Source organism: Ceratotherium simum, chromosome 14 (assembly GCF_057802395.1).
Source record: "Ceratotherium simum simum isolate JZ-2026a chromosome 14, ASM5780239v1, whole genome shotgun sequence".
NCBI lineage: Eukaryota > Metazoa > Chordata > Mammalia > Perissodactyla > Rhinocerotidae > Ceratotherium > Ceratotherium simum.
In genome coordinates this window covers 36,232,779-36,255,289 of record NC_141913.1, presented here as the reverse complement: position 1 = coordinate 36,255,289, position 22,511 = coordinate 36,232,779, and the positions used below count along the sequence as shown (strand labels likewise).

The window sequence follows — 22,511 nt, the reverse complement described above, 5'->3', positions numbered from 1 at the left end:
GTAAAGGAAAGGTACTGGCTCAAGAAAACTGACAAGTACAGAGGTAGGGTGGGTGTCAAAGTTAATTCTGATATTTTTTGGTGATTCTAGCCCATGAGATGGGTTGGTCCTCAGGCTGGCCCCTGGTAGCAAAATGGCAACAGTGCTCCACATGCTAGAAAGTTTCCTCAACTCTAATCACTGAATAAATGTCCCCAACATTTATTGGTCTACCTGATTAACCCACCTTAGGGCATTGGCCCTTACTTGATCTAACTGGCAAGGCCTGAAAATGCCCTGTAGCAGCTGGATTTACAGGTACAGTCTGATCTAATCACCGCAGCAAGGAGCACATTAGTTATTATTGGCTTAGGCCAGTCTGGGGTAGCATCTAGAACTCTTTGCAGTCAAACCTACCCAACCCTACAACGAACACTACAAACACGTCTCAGTAGTGCCTTGCTTCTCTTACAGTTTTGTGTTCATGTTGGTCCCTCTTATGCATCGTAAGCTGCTTGGTGGAAGGGCTGTATTGTATTCTCTTCGACTTCATATTCCCCCAAAGCTCCTAGCCCACAGTGGCCTTCACTTAATGTCTATTGAACAATGCTAAACTCTACTGAAGTGGAAACCAAGGCCTAAGGAGAATAAGCTAAGATCAAGAATAAGCCAAGCTAAGACATAAAGTTAATGATAGAGAGCCAGAATTAGAACCTACTGCAGATACTGTTCATTCATTCTTTCATTCATTAAACAAAAAGGAGGCCAAACTACTTGGCAGGCATTTATCCGTCATTACAGTGTAGTGGGTTTAAACATTTTTTGAGATAAAAATTTCAAACAATAATTATTATTTATATAATAATCACACAAATACCTACATAATTACCATGGAAAAATATTCTGAAGCAAAAGTTCAGGGCCAACAAGCAGTCATGGAGAGGGACTTGAATTGAAACGGGGCACCTAGGTTTAGGGGTCTGAAGAAGTGATACGTAGACTGAGACCTGAAGGGTGAAGAGTTAGAGAGGCAGAGGGAAGGAGTTGGAAATTATTCTTGGCCCAGAGATCAACAATCAGAGGTCTTCAACAGTGGTGGCAGTGGGGAGAGTCTGATGGAGGAACCGAAACAAGTGCAGTGCTGGTGTAGTGAGGAAGCGTGGGAAGAGGCAGTAAGCAGGACCCAGATTAAACAGGGCCTTGTCAATTGTATTAAGTGCTTTAAAGTCTTTTTGTGGGTGGGTACCATCCACCTCTTCAAGGAAACTGAACCCTGGACTTGGTCCAGCGAATTTCTGGAGCAGCTTCACTCAGCATCTTCCCTCATCCTTTGTCAGCACGTCTGGGGTGCCATCAAACTTCCCTAGGTCTTCTCTGCCGTTGGCATTTCATTCTTTCCTAGCTTTTCATCAGGGCCCTTCTGAGCACTCTCTTATTTCGGTTCTCCCCCAGCCCGCCCCCAACTCTGCAGTCCGCGATGTTCAGTCGTCCTTCCAAGTCAGACACAATCAGCCAGGTGAGGACGTCGAGGCTATCAGCAATCTAAAGAGGCCTCGCCAAGGCGGCACCATCAGATCAGCACAATAGCTTACCCAACACCCACATTTAGATTGTTCCCACAACTACTGTGGGGGACGGTTTCGTTCGCTGCTGCTTCCTCCGTCCACAGCCACCGTGGGGAACGGCACCGTAAGAATTTTCCCGAAATGTTCCTGTCACGGGTCCCGGCCACCTTCTTCCTCGCCGCCGCTCCCCCGTGCCTGGGTCTCCCTCAGGCCCGCCGGTAACGCTGCCGTCGCGACGCCGCTTCACGGAGTCGGGCCGGCTCTCGGCGCCGGGGAGGGAAGGTACCCCGCCGGGCTGAGGAGGGCACGGTGACCGGGCCAGGCGCCGGAAGGCGGGCAGGAGGCGGGCGGGCGGACAGCAGAGGGCGGCAGCTGAGGCGAAACGAACGACTCGCGCGGGGAGCGCGGACGGAAGACGCGGGCGGAAGGTGGCGGGGCGTGTGGGCGACGGGAGCCGGGAGGGCGGGGCGGCGCGCGCCGGGGGCGGGGCTCCCGCGCCGGTCACGTGACGGGCCCGGCAGCAGCGGCGGCGGCGGCCGCGGCGTCTTTAGCGGCGCCCAGTGCAGGATGGTGCTGGAGGCGGCGGAGGCGGCCGTGGTGGCGGCGGCGTCGTTGGCGGCAGCGGGAGGGGGTGCGGTGGCGGCAGCGGCGCCCGCGGGTGGTATAAAATGGCGGATTTCGAGGAGTTGAGGGTAAGCGGGGGCGCGGGAGTGGAGAGTGGAGGCCGCGGGGGAGGGGAGGGGCGGCGGGGAGCCGCAACGTCGCCGGCCGCCACCTTCTTGTTTCGCGGGGACCGGTTGGCGGAGCCCCGAGCCCCGGCCCGCGTCCGAGCGGGCGCCGGGGCGGGCGGGGGAGGGGAGCGGGGCGGCTGAGGACTGCCGGGCCGCACGGGGAGGCGGGCCTGGGGCCCAGGGAAGCCGGCCGGTGGGTCCGGCCAGGGTTTCGCACACCTGGCGCGAGGGCTGGGGCCGCCCTCGGGAGGGGCTGGTGGGGACCCGTCTTCCCCGTTTATTTTAAGGGCTGAGGTGGGAAGCCGGATTTGCTCCTCCACCTTCGCGAAGGGGGTACGTGTCTGCGGCGATTCCGAAGTCTACTTGCTACTGACTTGGTGCGAGACTGTTTTCTGAAATGTGAAGTTGCGTTTAGGAATTCTCTGCTCTCTTATGGCTGATGCTACCGTTTAGTCAGATCTGTCACGAGAAAGGCCCCTTCCTCCCGCAGTGCTTCCTCAACATCTGGGAGGGAAGCGTGGTCTTTGGGAACCCTGCCTTCGATAATCGGCCTTACACCTTGATATTTCGTTAGTGGCATGGGGAGAAAGCCGCGAAATCCGTGTTGTCAGGAGGTTTGTGAACTCGTTTTGCTCTTGAGGAAAAACGTTTTTCTTCCTAGCCTTAGAACAAGGTCACAACTTTGTTGATGCCTTTGTATAGTAGAGGTTCGAAATGAGCGTGCTGGGAGTAGAACGGAAGAGGTATTTTTCCCCGGGCTGATAACCTTCAGAGTCCTCAACTGAAACAAAACTGTGATAAACGAGCCGGATTTGTTTTATGGCTCGCTGAATTACTGGCGACAGAAATGGGATACTTAAGGACGGAAACCCTGATTTAAGGAGAAAAAAATCAAAGTAGAGATGAATGTGAACTTGAAATTAACTGCAACCAATTTACACAACATAGACGTATGATGTTAGGGTTACTTTTTCAGAATAAGAGGGAAGAGGAATCCAGTGAAAGATTTAGTTTTGTATGTTTGTTATTGTTTTTCGGCTAGGGGTGGGGGGAAGGTTGTTGGCTGATTACCTGGCTGGTACGGTGGACATCAGCAGAAGAACATATTCATGATTCTGATCTAAAGGGAGATTGTTTCATAGTTTGCATAATGCCTGCCATTTTCCTTCCGGCTGTTTCAAAAAGAATTACTTAATTCCCAGTAAAGAGAAAAGTATATTAATGCATTTTATGCCCTGTACTAGTTTGAACAGAGAACCATGGTAGTAGGTAAAGGGTGTTCATGTTGATAAGTGTAAGGGTTTTAGTATCTCAGAGCCGCTGCTGTAGAGCTTTTAACACCTGTGGAGCTTTTGAAGCCAGGCCTGAGCCTTACCTGTGTAAATTCATGCATTAGGTTTATAATAGATTGAGAAGACTGAAGTTTGAAGTTAAATTTATTTTACCTGCAATATCTTTTTTTTTTCTTTTTCGTGAGGAAGATCAGCCCTGAGCTAACACCCATGCCAATCCTCCTCTTTTTGCTGAGGAAGACCAGCTCTGAGCTAACATCTATTGCCAATCTTCCTCCTTTTTTTCCTTTTTTCTCCCCAAAGCCCCAGTAGATAGTTGTATGTCATAGTTGCACATCCTTCTAGTTGCTGTATGTGGGACGCCACCTCAGCATGGCCCGACAAGCATTGTGTTGGTGCGTGCCGGGGAGGGATCTGAACCTGGGCCGCCAGTAGTGGAGCGCGCCCGCTTAACCGCTAAGCCACGGGGTGGGCCTCTGCAATATCATTTTAATTTTTGTGTAGTAACTGGTGTATACAACTTTTCCTCTTCTAAGATTTTTTTTTTTTGCTGAGAAAGATTAGTCCTGAGCTAACATCTGTGCCAATCTTCCTCTATTTTGTATGTGGGTCGTGGCCACAGCATGGCTGCAGAGGAGTGGTGTAGGTCTCCTGGGAACCAATCCAGGCCGGCAAAGTTGAGCATGCTGAACTTAACTGCTAGGCCACAGGGCTGGCCCCCATAAGATTTTTTATTGTTGAAAACTTTTCCAAGACTTGTATGAGACTTTTATAAATGTTGTTAGTCAAAGCTTAATAAAAAGCGGAGAACTTATTTACCAGCATAGGGCAGAAAGGACAGTCAGTGTTTTAGGTTGGAGTGGAACCAGGAACTGGAAAGTGGTTGGCAACTAAAGAAGCTTTTCTCTTTTTCTGTCTACCCCCCATCTTCCCCTCCCTCCCATTTCCTCCTTCTTGCCCCTTCCATTTTGTTTTGTGAGGCAGCTTCATCATCTCTTTCTATAAATCAGCTGTCTTTTTTTCTCCTTGCACTTGATAGAAGGATAGCCCCCTCCCCCACAGTTCACATTAGGTGACCCGCAGAGACTGACTGGGGAGAGTTTTCAGAGGAGGGGAGGGTATGGGCTGTGTAGATACTGGAAGTTATCCGCTCCAGTCTTTGCCTTAGCTGCTCAGTGGCATCTTTTACATTTAAAGATGAACAATATCTCTCTCCCCATTGCAAACAGTGATGATCATGATAATGATAATGGCAGATATCCGTTATAATATAGTGCTTATTACATGCCTGGCTCTGGTCTAAGCCCTTTACGTATATACTTATTTAGTTCTCACAACAATTCTGTGAAGAAGTTTGAGGCACAGAGAGATTAAGTAAGCTGACCTGGATCACACAGCTGGAGACTGGAAGACCTGGGACTTTTACCCTCAGATATCTAGCTTTAGAGTCAGTGCTTTTCAGAGTCTGAGCTATACTGCTCTGTTCAGTTTCCATCAAGTCCAGGTGTGCTCCTGGCCATCTGTGGACTAAATTGAATGATAAATGACCAACATCCTTCTTATGTGACATATAATATTGGAGGGAAAACAGGACAACTGACTAAAAATCTGATTAGAAAGGAGGAAAAGGGGAAGAAACGTCTGGGGCTTTCTAAATGGTCCCTGCTTCAGAATATATTCTGGTGGTCAGAGTGATAGTAAATTAAAGGACAAGGAAAAATCATGGGCATTAGTTTGTTGGCTAACTTCTTGGCGGTAGAGGAAATGGTTAGTGGACCTGGACACCACATATTTGGCTACTGATATTGCTACTGGGAGGATTTCCATTATCTTTGTCCATTATCATTCAGGACCACTCCCTAGGGGCCTCTATAATCAGAGCAGGTCACTTTTGGCTGGTGCTGCCGGCTTCTGGACTGGAGGTCAGGAATTTGGGGAAAGGTCATCCTCACTGTACTTAATGACGCTTGTGCTTTTGCTTTTTAGGCTTGGGGGAATCGGGTCATTTGATGAGGCAACTCCTCTAGAACCTTAAGAGGCTTGACAATTTCAGTTTTTGAGACTGCTATGTGAGCCAATACCAGAGATCTTGTCCGGTCATAGCAGATTATGGCAGTCCTACACTTGGCAACTTGCAGTTCAAGTGATCAGTAGAATACCAGCACACCTCACTTGCAGTTCTTCTGGGAGAGAGGATCTGATTGGTTGAGCTTAGGTGAGGGTCCACTTTTCTAATCATCTTTAGCCCGGAGGTTGGAGTTAGTCATACAAACCTGACTCATGAGATCATCCTGATAGGTTGAGGGAAAGGAAAGGGCAACTTCTCTGTGAAGGGAAATTGTGGGCTGTGTAGTCAAAGATGATTATCCTAATGCATCATGTATTAGAAGCTTTCAAGGTGCTAGAGAAGAGATTACTCAATTCACCAGTTGCTTGCTTACAGCGTTTATCTTGGTAGGAATTTGTGAATTAACTAATTAGTTGTGAATTAACCTGAAACGAGCTCATAAAATCTGATGGCATGGACTTCTGTCACTGCCCTGCTGTCTCCCTCCATAATAGTCTCTAGTGGAGCCAACCACAGGAGTGGAGAAGATGCGGAAGAGTTGGGGTCCTGAAGTCCCTCATCTCGTCCTCAACCAGAGCAGCTTTTTTACCCTTTTCTTCTTTAGTTGTGTAATTCCATACTCTGGGCTGCTGGTGCAGTCCTTCTTAAAAAGGTCCCTGCTACAATTTAACCTGGTTAATCCACGCTCCCTACTTCTTTCCATTCAAGTTTGGGGGTGGAGGGTGGGGGTCTATTGTAGTAATATTCTTTTTTTCTTTTTCTTTTTTTGTGAGGAAGATCAGCCCTGAGCCAACATCCATGCCAATCCTCCTCTTTTTGCTGAGGAAGACTGGCCCTAGGCTAACATCCGTGCCCATCTTCCTCTACTTTATATGGGACGCCGCCACAGCATGGCCCCACAAGTGGTGCATCGGTGCGCGCCTGGGATCCGAACCCCGGCCACCAGCAGCGGAGCGCGCGCACTTAACTGCTACGCCACAGGGCCGGCCCCTATTCTTTTTTTTTTAAAGAATCTCTCTGTTATAGTCCTCATCCCCTTTCTTTTATGCTTTGAGAGTTTATCATCTCTGTGTGTCAGGGAATGAGTGTGAATGTGAGTGCAAGAGTCTGGTGTGTATTTGGGCTAGTGAAAGAGCCAGTGATTATAACTTTCTTAACAGACACTGGTAAACCATACACAGAAGACCTTTTCTACTAAGAGGCTCAGGTAATTCTGTAACAGATTTTCTGCCTAGAAGGCTTGAGTGTTTGATTCCTTACACCTAGGAGGACTTGCCATCCTGGTAGCTTCAGGTGTTTCTCGGATGCAGAGGGAGAAGGGGAAGTTAATGGGGTATTTGAGGCTAGAGGTCCTCATCCCTCCTACCCCCCAACTATTGGGCAAAGAAGTAGATTAATAGATATGATAAATGTAACAGAATCCACCATGTGATTCAAAACTATTATTAATGGACACAACTAAAATTTCCAGGAAGACTTCACTTGAGATCGTGTGTGACAGCACATTGAAAACTAAATATTTAATTTAAAATGAAATAGATAAATTTTAATAGTAAACCAAGATATTCTTAGCTATAGTAGACAGTTTTGCATTTGTTTGCTCCCTAGGTCTCTGCCCTCCCTCTGGTAAACATGAATATCTTTTCTGATAAAGCTGACATTTTTCTAACTATAATGTTCTCCAGATATTTCTCTTTTCTCAGCATTTTTGCCTTTGTTTTTCTGGATTGGATCTTAGCTAGTCCATTTTTAAAATTTTTTATTGAGATATAATTTACATACCATAAAATTCAGCCTTTTAAAGTGTTCAGTTCAAGGCTGGCCCCGTGGCTTAGTGGTTAAGTGCGTGCGCTCCGCTACTGGCACCCGGGTTCGGATCCTGGGCGCGCACTGACGCACCGCTTCTCTGGCCGTGCTGAGGCCGTGTGCCACATACAGCAACTAGAAGGATGTGCAGCTATGACATACAACTATCTACTGGGGCTTTGGGGGGAAAAAAAACAGGAGGAGGATTGGCACTAGATGTTAGCTCAGAGCCGGTCTTCCTCAGCAAAAAGAGGAGGATTAGCATGGATGTTAGCTCAGGGCTGATCTTCCTCAAACAAAAAAATAAATAAGTAAATAAATAAAACTTTTTAAAAAAATAAGTAAATAAGGTGTCCAGTTCAGTGGTTTTGGTCTGTTCACAGAGTTGTGCAACCATCTAATTCCAGAACATTTTCATCACCCCAAAAGAAATCCCATTCCCATTAGCAGTTACTCCCTATTCCATCTTTCCCCCAGCCCTCAGCATCCTCTAATCTATTTTCTGTCTGTGGATTTGCCTATTCTGGACATTTCATAGAAATAGAATCATATATGTAACTTTTTGTGCCTGGCTTCTGTCACTTAACATAACTTGTTCAGGATTCACTTATGTTGTAGCATATATCAGTACTTCATTCCTTTTTATGGCTGAATAATATTCTCTGTATGGAATATACCTACCACATTTTGTTTATCCATTTGTGAATTTATGTACATTTGGGTTGTTTCCACTTTTTGACTAGTGTAAACATTCGTCTACAAGTGTATAATTTTTGTGTGGACATATGTTTTCAGTTTTCTTGGATAGATACCTAGGAGTGGAATTGCTGAGTCATGTGGTGACTTGATGTTTGTTTTGCAAGGAACTGCTGAACTGTTTTCCAAAAGTGCTACACCATTTTACATTCCCACCAGCAGTGTATAAGGATTCTGATTTCTCCACATTCTTACCCTTGTGAATGTGAAGTGGTATCTCATTGTAGTTTTGATTTACATTTCCCTGATGGACTAATGATGTCGAGCATCTTTTCATGTCTTTATTGACCATTTGTAAATCATCTTTGGAGAAATGTCTGTTTAAACCTTTTGCCCATTTTTTAATTGGGTTATTGGTTTTTTTATTATTAAATTTAAGTTCTGTGTGTATTCTAGATACAAGTTCTTTGTCAGATATATGGTTTGCAAATATTTTCTTTTTGTGGAGTTTTTCGTTTTCTTGATAGTGTACTTTGAAGCACAAAAGTTTTTAATTTTGACGAGGTTTAATTTATCTTTTTTTTTCTATTTTTGCTTGTTCTTTTGATGTTAAATCTACGAAACCATTGGCTAATCCATTGTCGTGAAGATTTATACCTGTTTTTGTCTAAGAGTTTATAGTTTCAGTTTTTACATTTAGGTTGTTGATCCATTTTGAGTTAATTTTTGCTTATGGTGTGGAATAGGGATCCAGCTTCTGTTGCATGTGGGTGTCCAGTTTTCTCAACACTATTTGTTGAGACAATTCTTTCTCCGTTTAGTTGTCTTGGTAGCTAGTCTGTTTTTATTCAGGTACCTGAATTTAAGGAATTGCACAATTGAATTGAAGTAAAAGTGATGTATGGAATCAATTGGTATCATAGTCCAAACTATTCTCTGTGAATGTTCATTTTGAACCCACTGGTAACATGGCCTTTTTCCTAGAGTTCTTTGGAAAATGGTATGAAACAAATAAGATTTTTTGTGAGTTTATAGAAAACAGTATGAACTTAACATAGACATTTAGAGCTCTCCATTTGGTTGTTCATACAAGTCAGTAAAAGCAGATCTTGATTATGTCACAGAAGGTGTGTTTTTTTATATTAGCATTAGGGATACATGGTTATTGACTGTATGACCTTGGACAAGTTATTTGACCTTTTCTCTAATCTGGAAAATGGTTTTAATAACATTTTCTTTTCTTTTTTTTTTGTGAGGAAGATCAGCCTTGAGCTAACATCCATGCTAATCCTCCTCTTTTTGCTGAGGAAGGCCAGCTCTGAGCTAAAGTCTATTGCCAATCCTCCTCCTTTTTTTGCCCCAAAGCCCCAGTAGATAGTTGTATGTCATAGTTGCACATCCTTCTAGTTGCTGTGTGTGGGACGCGGCCTCAGCATGGCCGGAGAAGCGGTGCGTCGGTGCGCGCCCGGGATCCAGACCTGGGGCCACCAGTAGCGGAGCACACGCACTTGACTGCTAAGCCACGGGGCCGGCCCTAATAACATTTTTTATTCACTTATTTCCATTCCTTATTTTTTTTAAATGAAAGCAATACTTATGCTGACAATGCAGAAAAATTTAAAAGTCCTTCTTTCCCATTAAGTCCCATTCCTAATATAACTGTCTTTAACTTTTTTATGTTTTTTTAGGTTAATTCCAAAACTCAAAAATACCACATATCTTTGTCTTGATTTTTTCTTTCAACTCCAAACAGTATGTATTGCTTGACTCTGTAGGAGATAAGAAATTTAGATCGTTATGGTTTCCACCTGTGCTATCACTTTGATTTCTACCAGTTACATTTTCATTCCTAGTTCTGCTATTATTTTTAACTTTTTGTAATAAATTTCTATTTCTTGACCTATTAATTTTATTTTTTTTATAATTTTATTTATTTATTTTTTCCCCCCAAAGCCCCAGCAGATAGTTGTAGGTCATAGCTGCACATCCTTCTAGTTGCTGTATGTGGGACGCAGCCTCAGCATGGCCGGAGAATTGGTGTGTCGGTGCGCGCCCGGGATCGAACCCGGACCGCCAGCAGCGGAGCGCGCGCACTTAACCGCTAAGCCACGGGGCCGGCCCTTGACCTATTAATTTTAGACAGTATCTCTTCAGTTCCCAGTCTTTCAGAGAAGGATTTAACACACCTATTTCCCTTTGTTCCTCCTACCTCCACCCTTCCTCTCCTTCCAGCCTTCATTTTCTTTTACATTGTCAAGATTTATAGCATTTATATTATGGCTTATAACTCTTCTAAACTTTTCTGTGCTTCTACAGGAAGATTTTAGAAATTGAGTACTAATAGCCAGCCTTTGTAATATGTATGCTGTTTTGTAAGCATTAGTCACTGTAGAACTAAGTAGTGCGGAGCTGTAGAGGAACTTGACTTCTGTTATTAAACTCGTGCTCCTTAAAGGAGAAATATAACAAAGCCCTGCTTGAGTGAGGAGAGCTCATGAAAATTATTTTTAAAATTTAATATTACATTGTATTCTCATCTTGTAACCATTCACCTTTTCTTGAAGATTGGCTTTCTGGAGCTCTCAACCTTCCTTTTCTAATTTGGGCAGCTTGCCTTCTTGATCTGCTATACAGCTGTCATCCTGGGATTACTTTGCATTGCACTCCTGGGTTAGCTTTGTTGTTATTTGGATCCCGTGTCTTTCTGTTTTTTAAATTCCTTTTTTGATTTTACTGAAATATAATCTTGAGTAGTTGTTTTAGGGATATGCCGGTGATAAACACTCTAATTTCTTGAATATTTGAAAATGGCTTGCCATTGTTTCTGATTGAAAGTTTAGGTATAGAATTATAAGTTGATAATACAGTTTTTCCCTTAGAACTTTGAAAGCTTCTCCTAGGAATTTAAAACATCCAGTAATAAAGGTCCTTTGCAAATCTGATGGTTATCCTTTTGTAGTAGCCTTGTTTACAATCCTTATGGTGATCTCTATCTTTGGTGTTGTGAAATGGGTCCAGGTGTAGGCCTTTTTCATTCCTTTTGGTGAGTACCTTTTTAGTTCTAAGACTCTTCGGTATCGAGAATTACCTTTTATTTCTTTGATAATTTCTTTCCCTCCTTGTCTGTTTTCTCTGAGACTCTTGACAGGTGAATGTTGGACTTCCCAGGTTGACGTTTTATTTGTTTACACGCTGAAAGATTTCCTTGACTTTGTCTTTGAACTCTTCTATAGAATTTATTTGAGTAATTATATTTTTAATTTATAAGAGCTTTATCTTTTTTTGTCTCCTTTTTTTTTTTTTTTTGTGAGGAAGATCAGCCCTGAGCTAACATCTGCCAATCCTCCTCTTTTTGCTGAGGAAGACTGGCCCTGGGCCAACATCCGTGCCCATCAGCCAACATCCGTGCCCATCTTCCTCCACTCTCTATGGGACGCCGCCACAGCGTGGCTTGCCAAGCAGTGCGTCGGTTAGCGCCTGGGATCCCAACTGGCGAACCCCGGCCCGCTGCAGCAGAGTGCGCGCACTCAACCGCTTGTGCCACCAGGCCGGCCCCTCTTTCTTCTTTTTCAATAGCAACCTGTCCTTGATTTATGGGGGAAAATACTTTGAACTCTGTGAGGATGCTAATTCCTTTGAAAAGTTCTCAAGACAGTTCTCTGAATTGGCAGTTGTAATTGTGATTTATGCATTTGGGTATACCACACTAATTTTTTATTTTTTAAATATTTAAGTTATTTAATAGGTACAAAAGATTATTTATAATAGGTAAGGTATAGGTAAACAAACAGGCACGTACCTACCACCCAAGTTAAGAAATAGTTCAAGAGCCGGCCCCGTGGCTTATCCGTTAAGTGCGTGCGCCCCCTACTGGTGGCCCGGGTTCGGATCCTGGGCGCGCACCCACGCACTGCCTCTCCGGCCCTGCTGAGGCCGCATCCCACATACAGCAGCTAGAAGGATGTCCAACTATGACATACAACTATCTACTGGGGCTTTGGGGGAAAAAAACAGGAGGAAGATTGGCAATAGATGTTAGCTCAGAGCTGGTCTTCCTCAGCAAAAAAGAGAGGATTAGCACGGATGTTAGCTCAGGGCTGATATTCCTCACAAAAAAAAAAAAAAAAAAAAGAAATAGTTCAATACATTAGGTCAGCAGGGTGGCCTTCCCTGGTCTCGTTTACATTATATAGATATATACTAGTGTGTGTATATATATCAATCACATTATATATATATAAATTTTTATGTTTTAAAATTTTATGCAAATAGAATAATACTGTGTGTATTTTTTTTTTTTTCCCCTTTTTCTCCCCAAAGCCCGAGTAGATAGTTGTATGCCACAGTTGCACATCCTTCTAGTTGCTGTATGTGGGACGCTGCCTCATCATGGCCGGACAAGTGGTGTGTCGGTGCTCACCCGGGATCTGAACCCGGGCTGCCAGCAGAGGAGTGTGCGCACTTAACCGCTGAGCCACGGGGCCGGCCCCCTGTTTTTTTTTTTTTTTTAAATCATTTTTGATTTTCTATTGTATGAATACCAGTTTATCCATTCTCTTGTTGGAAATGTAGTTTCCATTTTTTTTTTTTTCTATTACAGGTCCACAAATCCCTTATTCACACTTTAGAAATCCAAAAAGCTCTGGAAATGCAAAAAAAAAAAACCTATAAATTTTCTGCAAATTTACTTCGTGAAAAAACCTAACCTGAACTGATGTGACACTTTTTGTAGTTTTTTTCAATCTCATTTAGTGTGAATATCTGTATGTTTCACTGTAGAAATTCTAGGAGTAGAATTGCTGGGACTTAAGGATATGTGCATCTTCAACAATACTGAGTAATGCCAGATATTTTCCAAAGAGGATGGTATCAGTATTTGCTCCCTCCAGCAATGCAGAAGTTATCATTGCTTAGCTTTCTTTTTTTTTTTTTTTTAAGATTTTATTTATTTTATTTTGTCCCCCCAAAGCCCCAGTAGATAGTTGTGTGTCATAGCTGCACATCCCTCTAGTTGCTGTATGTGGGACGCGGCCTCAGCATGGCCGGAGAAGCGGTGGGTCAGTGTGCGCCCGGGACCCGAACCCGGGCCGCCAGCAGCGGAGCGTGTGCACTTAACCGCTAAGCCACAGGGCCGGCCCCTGCTTAGCTTTCTTACTAACACTTTTATCAGCCTTTAAAACCTTTTACCAGTGAGTATAAAATAGTACTTTTTAGTTTTCAGTTTTTCCCTTTTGCTTTGAGGTTGAGCATCTTTTTATTGTGCTGATTAACATGTTCTTCCCTCTTCTGAGATTTTGTTCATGTCTTTTGCCCATGTTTGGACTAGGTTTAAAAACAAATTTTCTTACTGATTTGTAATGCTTTTACAGTTGGGTCTATCTGTATTTTCTGGATTCTAGTCTGTTAGTCTATGCTAACAGCACCATCACATTGTTTTAATTACTATAACTTTGTGACAACTTCCATAAAAACAAACTTCTCTTGATATAGGGCATACATATAGAAAGTACACAGATCATGAGAGTCCAGCTGGATGAATTTTTTCGATAGAACCATATGCAGGTGAAGAAATAGAACGTCACCAGCACCCTAGAGACTTCCCCTAAGTCTCCTCCCAGTGACTAACCTCCTTTTCCTCCAGGATACCTACTGGCTTGACTTTAACATCTTAGATTAGTTTTGCCTGTTTTTTGAACCTTATATAAGTGGAACCATGTAGTGTATATGTATCTTGTGTCTGATTTTTTTTTTCTCAATTTTGTTTGCAAGATTCATCCATATTGTATGTCGTCGTAGTTCGTTCATTCCTTTCCACTAGCAAAATAATAGACTTCCAGTTGCTCCACGTCCTTTCTTGTCCACCCTTTTAATTTCAGACATTTTGGTGAATGTTTAGTGGTTTTAATTTGCATTCCCCAATGAGTAATGATGTTAAGCCCCTTTTAATGTACTTATTGGCCATTTGGCTATCTTTTGTGACATGGCTTGCCAAGTTTTTTGCCCATTTTTGTATTGGGCCATCTGTCTTTTTCATAACTGATTTGTAGGAGGTTATTTTATATCCTGGATACTAGCTCTTGCAGGTTATATTTTGCAAATATCTTCTCATTTCTCCAGCCCTGTAAATCTATTCGAAGTTCTCCTTGACTTCTCAACCTTTCCATTGCCCTTTACCCATTGGCAAATATCTGTAGGGGAAAAGGGGCATCAAATGTTGGACTCCATTTTCTAGGCTTCCCTTCTTTCCACAGTCTTGGTCTCACAGGTCCTTGCTGCCTTTGTAGTGCTTCATGCTTTCAAACAGATGATTTTATATTGTGTTCAGTTTTTAAGTTTTCACAGGAAGGGTTGCTCTGAAACAGTCTAGTCCATCATTGAGGGACACAGAAGTAGGCCAGGTCCTCCTGCCTTATAGTTCTTCAAGGAACTTCTTGGCTGTTTGCTCCTCCGTATAATTTTAGAATCATCTTTTTAAGTTATGTAGATAACACACATACAGCCTATTGGGATTTTGATGGGAAATGCGTTGAATCTGTAAACCAGTTTGGAGAGAACTAACATTTTGTTAAGTTTTCTTAACCATGAACACTGTAATCTCCATTTATTTAGGTCTTTTACAATGCCTTTCAATAAAATTTTATAATTTTCTTCAACTAAACTATTGCAAATATTTTGTTTAGATTTATTTCTAGGTATCTTATTTCAAATCATAAATGATATTTTTATAATTATATTTTCTACCTTGCTGGTGTATAGAAGTACAATTTGACTTTGTATAACAACCTTGCTGTAATCCTCATTGTGAAAAATTATCTGTAGAATTCTTTTGGATTTTCTTTGTAGACAGACCTGTCTGTGAATAATGACCTTTTTGTTTCCTCCTTTCCAATTCTTATGCTTTTTTTTCTTTCTTTTTCTTGTCTTAATGTGCTGGCTAGGATCTCCAGTACAATGTTGAATAGAAGCGGTGATGGGGGCATCCTGATCTTGTTCCTGATTTTAAAGGGAATGCTCTCAGAGTTTCACAGTTAAGTATGATGCTTGCTGTAGGTTTATTGTAGATAAGCTTTTCAGATAAAGGATGTTCCTTTCTATTATTAGTTTGCTAATTTTTTTAAAAAAAAATCACGAATGGATGTTGAATTTTATCAAAAGCTTTTTCTGCATCTTTTGAGGGGATCATATGTTTTTCTTCTGTAACTTGTTAATATGGTGAAATACATTGATTTTCTAATATTTAAATGAAGCTTGTGTTCCAAGTATCAAGTCAACTCTGATCTGTCAGTCTCTTTTTCGTTATTGGACTCAGTTTGAAGATAGTTAATTTAGGATTTTTGCCTCTAATGAGTAATATTGACCTATAATTTTTTAGAAATGTATTTTTCCTCTTTCTGCTGAAAGAGTTTTTTGTAAGATTAGAATGATCTGTTTCTTAAGTGTTTGGTAGAACTTCTTTGTGAAATTGTAACTGTTGTTTTCTTTGTGGGACGTTTCTTAACCACTGATTCAATTGCTTTGGTTATAGGATTGTTCATATTTTCAATTTCCAAACTAGTTTTGGTAGGTTATACTTTTATAAAAAGTTGTCTGTTTCATCCATGTTCTTGAATTTATGGCATTAAGTTGTTAATCTCTAATTTTGTAGTACCTGTAGATCATGTCCCTTTTATCTTTTTTTTAATGCCTTCGTCTTAATCAGTTTTAAAAGCTAAAAGTTTGCCAATTTTAAAAGACTTTTAAAAGAATCAAATTTTTGTCTTTTTTATGCTCTTTAATGTATCTTTCCCCCATTTCATTAATTTCTGCTCTTCATTTCTTTATTCCTTATACTTCTTTGGGTTTGTTTATTTCTTTGCTTTTTCTAATTTCTTAAGTTGGATGCCTTGCTTAATTTTCAGTGTTTTAACTTAGGCATTTAAGACCATGAATTTCTATGTGCTGCTTCCCTTGCATCACACAAGTTTTGATTTGCAGTATTTTCATTATTTTTCACTTGTATTTTTCTGTTTTCCACTGTGGATTCTTTAATTTATGAGTTATTTAAAAGTTTTATTTCCAAACATATGGGAGTTCCTTTAGTTATTGATTTGTAATTGTGTTGTGGTTAGGCAGCATGATTTGTGTGATACCACTCCTTTGAAATTTGTTGAGACTCTCTGGTCAGTTTTTATAATTTTTGTTTGTACTTGAAGAGAATGTGTATTTTCCAGTTGTTGGCACAATGTTTTATATACGTCCAGTAGTTAGGCTTGTTAATTCTGATGTTCACATCTTATATCTTTATGTTTTTAGAGAGCAGAAGTATATTAATCTTTTACTAGAATGGTGTTTTTTTTTTTTTTTTTTCCTTGTAGTTCTATCATTTTTTAAAATATTTTCAAATTGTTACTAGGATATGAAAGTTTAAATTTATTATATTTTTCTGTTGAGTTGAAACTTTTTCTCTGTGTAGTGACTATGCCTAGGAATGCTTTTTGTATTACATACTACTCTTTGATATTACTGTACCTATACTATTTTTCTTTTGGTCAGCTAATTTTGCCTGGTTTTTAAAATTCCCCCTCTCCCTACATTTTTGTGTTCTTTTGTTTTAGTTTTATCTCTTGTGAATATCATGCTATTGAATTTTAAAAAAATTAATCTGCTCCGATAGTCTTGGTCTTGTAATTTTAAATTAAACTTTTTATTAAGCTAATTGTCAGTTCACTCACAGTTGTAAGAAATAGTACAGAGACATCCTGTGTACTCTTTACCCAGTCTCCCCTAGTGGTAAAATCTTGCAAAACTAGTACAATGTCACAACCAGGATATTGACATTGAAACAATCAAGATACAGACCATTTCCATCACAACAAGGATCCCTCATATTATCATTTTTATAGTCACATCCATTTCCTTCCCTCCCCTTCCCTTCCCCTTCATCTCTGTGACCCACTCATCTGTTCTTCATTTTTATGATTCTGTCTTTTCAAGAATGTTATATGAATGGAATCATACAGTATGTTACCTTTTGGGTTTGGTTTTTTTCACTCAGCATAATTTTCTGGAAATTCATCCGTGTTGTTGTATGTGTTAATATTTCATCCCTTTTTATTGCGGAGAGTATTCCATGGTATGAATTTGTTTAATCGTTTAGCTGTTGAAAGACATATGAATTGTTTACAATTTTTGTCTGTTATGAATAAAAGTGCTATAAAGATTTGTGCATAGGTTTTTTTGTGTGAACATAAGTTTTCGTTTCTCTGGGATAAATGCCCAGGCGTGCAATTGCTGGGTTGTATGGTTATTGTATATATAGTTTTTTAAGAACTTGCAAACTGTTTTCCAGAGTGGCTGTACCATTTTACATCCCTACCAGCAATGTATGGAGTGATCCAGTTTCTCTGCATCCTCGCCAGCATTTGGTGTTATCACTGTTTTTCATTTTAGCCATTCTGGTATGTATCTAGTGATATCTCAGTGAGGTTTTAATTTGCATTCTCCTAATGGCTAATGATACTGAACATATTTTCGTGTGTTTGTTTTTCATCTGTATATCCCATTGATGAAATGTCTCTTCATGTCTTTTATTCTTTTTCTAATTGGATTGTTTTTTTCTGTTGAGTTTTGAGAGTTCTTGATATTTTCTAGATACTAGTCCTTTGTTGGATATGTGGTTTGCAAATATTTTCTCCAAGCCTCTTGATTGCCTTTTCATCCTTTTAATAGGGTCTTGCAGAGCACAAGTTTTTAATTTTCGTGCAGTCCAATGTATCATTTTTTCTTTTGTGGAAAAATTTAAGTTCAAGTCTAAGAACTCTTTGCCTAGCCTTAGATCCTGAAAATTTTCTTCTTTGCTTTTTCCTAGAAGTTTTATAGCTTTATTCTAACATTTAGGTCTGTGATCCATTTGGAGTTAATTTTTGTGTAATATGTGAGACTTAGGTGGAAGTTCATTTTTTTTGTCTATGGGATGTGCAGTTGTTCCAGCACCATTTGTTGAGAGGCTGTCTTTCCTCCATTGAGTTACTTTTGCACCTTTGTGAAAAACTATTTGGATATGTTTGTGTAAGTTTATTTTTGGGTTCTCTGTTCTGTTCCATTGACCTATGTGTCTGTCTCTCTGCTAATACCACAGAGGTTTGATTATTAAGCCAAGTTGTGAAATGGGATAGACTGATTCCTCTATTCTTTTTCAAAATTATTTTAGCTCATCTAGTTCCTTTGCCTTTCCATATAAATTTTAGAATAATCTTACCTATATCTATAAAAAGTCTTGGTGGGATTTGGGTAGGAATTGTGTTAAATCTGTGTATCAGTTTAGGGAAAATTGGTGTTATTACTTTGTTGAGTCTTAGAATCCGTGAAGAATCCATTTATTTAGATCTTCTTAGACTTCTTTCATTAGCATTTTGTAGTTTTCAGCATAAATCCTGTACATGTTTTGTTATGTTCTTACACATATGTGTTTTCATTTTCTTTGGAGTTGTGCTTTTAACTTTTGGCCACATGTTCTTTGTTATTATATAGAGATGTGATTGGTATTTGTGTATTGGTCTTGTATCCTGTGACCTTGCTGAATTCAGTTGTTAGTTATAGGAGTTTTGTAGATTCATTGGGATCTGCAAATACAGGCAGTTTTATTTTTTTATTTCCAACCTGTGTGCCTTTTATTTCCTTTCCTTGTCTTTCCACTAGCTAGAACTTCCAGCATTACGCTGATTAAGAGTGGTGAGAGTAGACATCCTTGCCTCATTCCCAGTCTTAGGGGGAAGCATTCAATCTTTCACCATTAAGTGTAATGTTAGCTCTAGATTTTTTTGTAGGTGCTTTCTATTAAGTTGAGGAAGTTTTTCTCTATTCCTGTTTTTCTGAGAGTTTTTATCATGAGTGGGTGTTGAATTTGTGAAATGCTTTTTCTGCATTGATTGATATGATCCTGTGTTTTTTTTTTTTTTTTTACCTGTTAGTAAAGTGTACTAATTGATTTCAAACATTAAACCAGCCTTGCATCCCTGGAGTAAACCTCACTTGGTCATGGTGTATAATTCTTTTTATATGTGGGTGCATTCTCTTTACTAATATTTTTGTGAAGTATTTTAGCATCTATATTCATGAGGGATATTGGTTTGTAGTTTTATTTTTTGTACTGTCTTTGTTTGGTTTTGGTATCGGGGTAATACTAGCTTCATAAAATTAATTTGGAAGTATTCTCTCATCTTCTATTTTCTGGACGAAATTATTTAGAATTGGTGTTAATTCTTCTTTAAATGTTCAGTAGAATTCTCCAGTAAAATCATGTGGGCCTGGTAGGAGCCGGCCTGATGGCGTAGTGGTTAAGTTCACATGCTCTGCTTTGGTGGCTCTGGGTTTGCAGGTTCGGATCCCGGGCACAGACCTACGCACCGCTTATCAAGCCATGCTGTGGCAGGCATTCCACATATAAAGTAGAGGAAGATGGGCATGGATGTTAGCCCAGGGCCAATCTTCCTCAGCAAAAAGAGGAGGATTGGCAACAGATGTTACCTCAGGGCTAATCTTCCTTACCAAAAAAAGAAAAAAAAATCATCTGGGCCTGGTAATATCTTTTCTGGGAGTTTTAAAATTATGAATTAAATTCCCTCAGTATTTAGAGGGATATTCAAATTATCTATTTCATGTTGGGTGAGTTTTGGTTGTATTTTCCAAGGAATTGGTCTTTTTCATCTAAGTTGCCAAATTCATGTGTGTAGAGTTGTTCTTAGTATTCCCATATTATCTTGTTGATGTCTGCAGTTTCTGTGGTGATTTCCCTTCATCTTGCTCTTTTAATTGGAGAGTTTATTTCATTTTTATTTGTTGGGATTATGAATATATTTGCATTTATTTTTACCCTTTCATTTTGTGCTCTTCTACTTTGTCTGTTTTGTTTCCCCATCTGTTTTCTTGCCACCTTTTGGGTTGACTTTTTTCCTTCTTGCTTTCTCGTGTTTTCCCCATTTTACTAGTTGTGAAATTATATACTTTTTTTTGCTTTCTCACAGACTCTTGAAGTTTTCTTAAATTTTCTCTTGAAATTTTAAATATATGTATGTGAGTCTAAAATTATTATCTTTTCCTTTCGCACCTGTAGCATACTTTAAACTGCTCACCATCCTACCAACTTATGTGCATGCCATTATTGCCCAGCATTTTTGTTCTGTCTGTTCTTAGCCTCCCCAGTTATACTATAATTTTTACAGTAAGTGTTTGTTTAGGCTAATCACCCCCTCCCCGGGTTTGTCATTGTCTTTGCTCATCATTCTGTTATCTTAGTACTCATTCCTCTAGATTACTCTCCATTCAGCAGTGATGGGCTTTTTACTGTCCCTTCAGTGTGTTAGGCATACTTTCCTCTTCAGGACTTTTGTACCTGCTGCGTCCTGTGCCTTGGAATGTTTTTCCTCAGATGTCCATTGGGTGCTTTCTTTCTTTTTTTTTTTTTTTTGTGAGGAAGATCGGCCCTGAGCTAACATCTGCCAATCCTCCTCTTTTTGCTGAGGAAGACTGGCCCTGGGCTAACATCCATGCCCATCTTCCTCCACTTTATATGGGACGCTGCCACAGCATGGCTTGCCAAGTGGTGTGTCGGTGCGCGCCCGGGATCCGAACCGGCGAACCCCGGGCCGCCCCCCCCCCCCCCCCATTGGGTGTTTTCTTACTCCTTCAGTTACTTATTCAGTTACCTTCTCAGTGAGACCATCTCTCTTTAAAATTGCAAATCCTCTACCTCTTCACTCCCTGTTTCCTTTCTGCCTTTATTTTTGTCCATTGTATTTATCACCACCTGCCGTATTATATATTTTATTTAATTCTTTATTATAAGTTTGATCTGTCAAGCTCTTTAACTCACTAGTCATTCATTGGAATTTTGTTATAGTTATAACTTTATTTGGGGATATTTGACATCTTTTCAGTATTTACTATTTTTATCTAGTAACATGATATATTCTTTAATTTATTCAAGGGTTCTTTTATGTCCTGTGATATTTTTTTATGTAGCTCTTGCAAAATTTTTTAATTTATGCCTTTGCATTTTATATTTTTTAGTTAGATTTATTTTTTAAGATATTCTTTTTCCTTATCAGTCATTTGAAAATTATTTGATGTATAGAAAATTCAACAAATTTTGTTGACTTATTTATTATTATTGGGTCTAATTTTTCAGTGGATTCTCTTATATTTCCAATGTAAAAAGTCCTATCATTTGTAAATTATAAATGTTAACTTTTTTTTTAATTTTAAAGGTATTTATTTATTTTTGTAAGATCAGCTTTGAGCTAACATCCATGCTGATCCTCCTCTTTTTTTTTTTTTTTAAATTTTATTTATTTATTTATTTATTTCCCCCAAAGCCCCAGTAGATAGTTGTATGTCATAGCTGCACATCCTTCTAGTTGCTGCATGTGGGATGCGGCCTCAGCATGGCCGGAGAAGCGGTGCGTTGGTGCTCGCCCGGGATCTGAACCCGGGCCACCAGCAGCAGAGCACGCGCACTTAACCGCTAAGCCATGGGGCCGGCCCTGATCCTCCTCTTTTTGCTGAGGAAGACTGGCCCTGGGCTAACATCTGTGCCCATCTTCCTTTACTTCATATGGGATGCCGCCACAGCATGGCGTGACAAGCAGTGCCTCGGTTCGCTCCCGGGATCCGAACCCAGGCCGCCAGCAGCCGAGCGCACGCACTTAACCGCTATGCCACGGGGCTGGCTCCTAAATGTTAACTTCTTTTTAAATTTTTATTTTCTAGACGGTCTGGAATAATTCTGAGTGACGACATAATATATGTTTTATAGGTCTTCATGATCTGCTGTTTCATCTTTAAGTATGATATTTGCTATTGATTTCTGATAGATACCCTTTATCATGTTAGCACAGTTTCTTTCTATTCCTGTTTGTTGAGACGTTTTATCAGGAATGGATAGGATTTTATCAAATGCCCTTCTAACGTTTAGCCAGATAATCATATTGTCACTGAACCAAGTGGGCTCACCTCCTGCGAGTTAAATGAGACTCTACACCAGTGGAATTTGTCTTGTAAAGTGTATTTGTGGCAAATAAGAGACCATGAGAAATCATTTCCAAAGTCATGGTGTCCCTGAACAAAGGGAAGCAAGGACCTTTTATTTTAGATGGGGAATGAATATTCAAAAGGTAGAGGTGGATATTCACTTGCTCAGGCTCAGTTGGAAAACATGCTTCCATATACACTGCAGGTTATGGTGAGAAGACCTAAGCTCCTCCTGGAGAGATCTTAGCATTAAAAATAAGGCAAAGGTCATGGGCGTAGCTCTTGTGGTGAGGCTTGGTCTGGTTCTGGGTGGTTGGTGGTTGCATCTCCTTAACATAGCAAAAAGGGAAAAAAAGCAATTTGGAAA

The 22,511-nt window shown here is 40.5% G+C and overlaps 1 protein-coding gene across 9 annotated transcripts in view; it reads left to right on the top strand.

Moving 5' to 3' along the window:
- The first annotated feature begins 2,079 nt into the window (after positions 1–2,079).
- Positions 2,080–22,511, top strand: part of PIAS2 (protein inhibitor of activated STAT 2) — a 100,158-nt gene continuing 79,726 nt past the window's right edge. For 7 of the 9 annotated variants that reach the window (XR_015554317.1, XM_087439175.1, XM_087439176.1 and 4 more), the window contains exon 1: positions 2,080–2,236. Coding sequence is in view for 6 of the 9 variants with exons in the window: in XM_087439175.1 (XP_087295301.1) it covers positions 2,213–2,236 (24 nt within the window). In the remaining 3 variants the exon portion in view is untranslated. Of the gene's footprint in view, positions 2,237–15,075; positions 15,165–17,465; positions 17,575–22,511 lie in introns of those variants that run through there. The other 2 variants (XM_087439171.1, XM_087439172.1) reach the window with 2 other exon arrangements.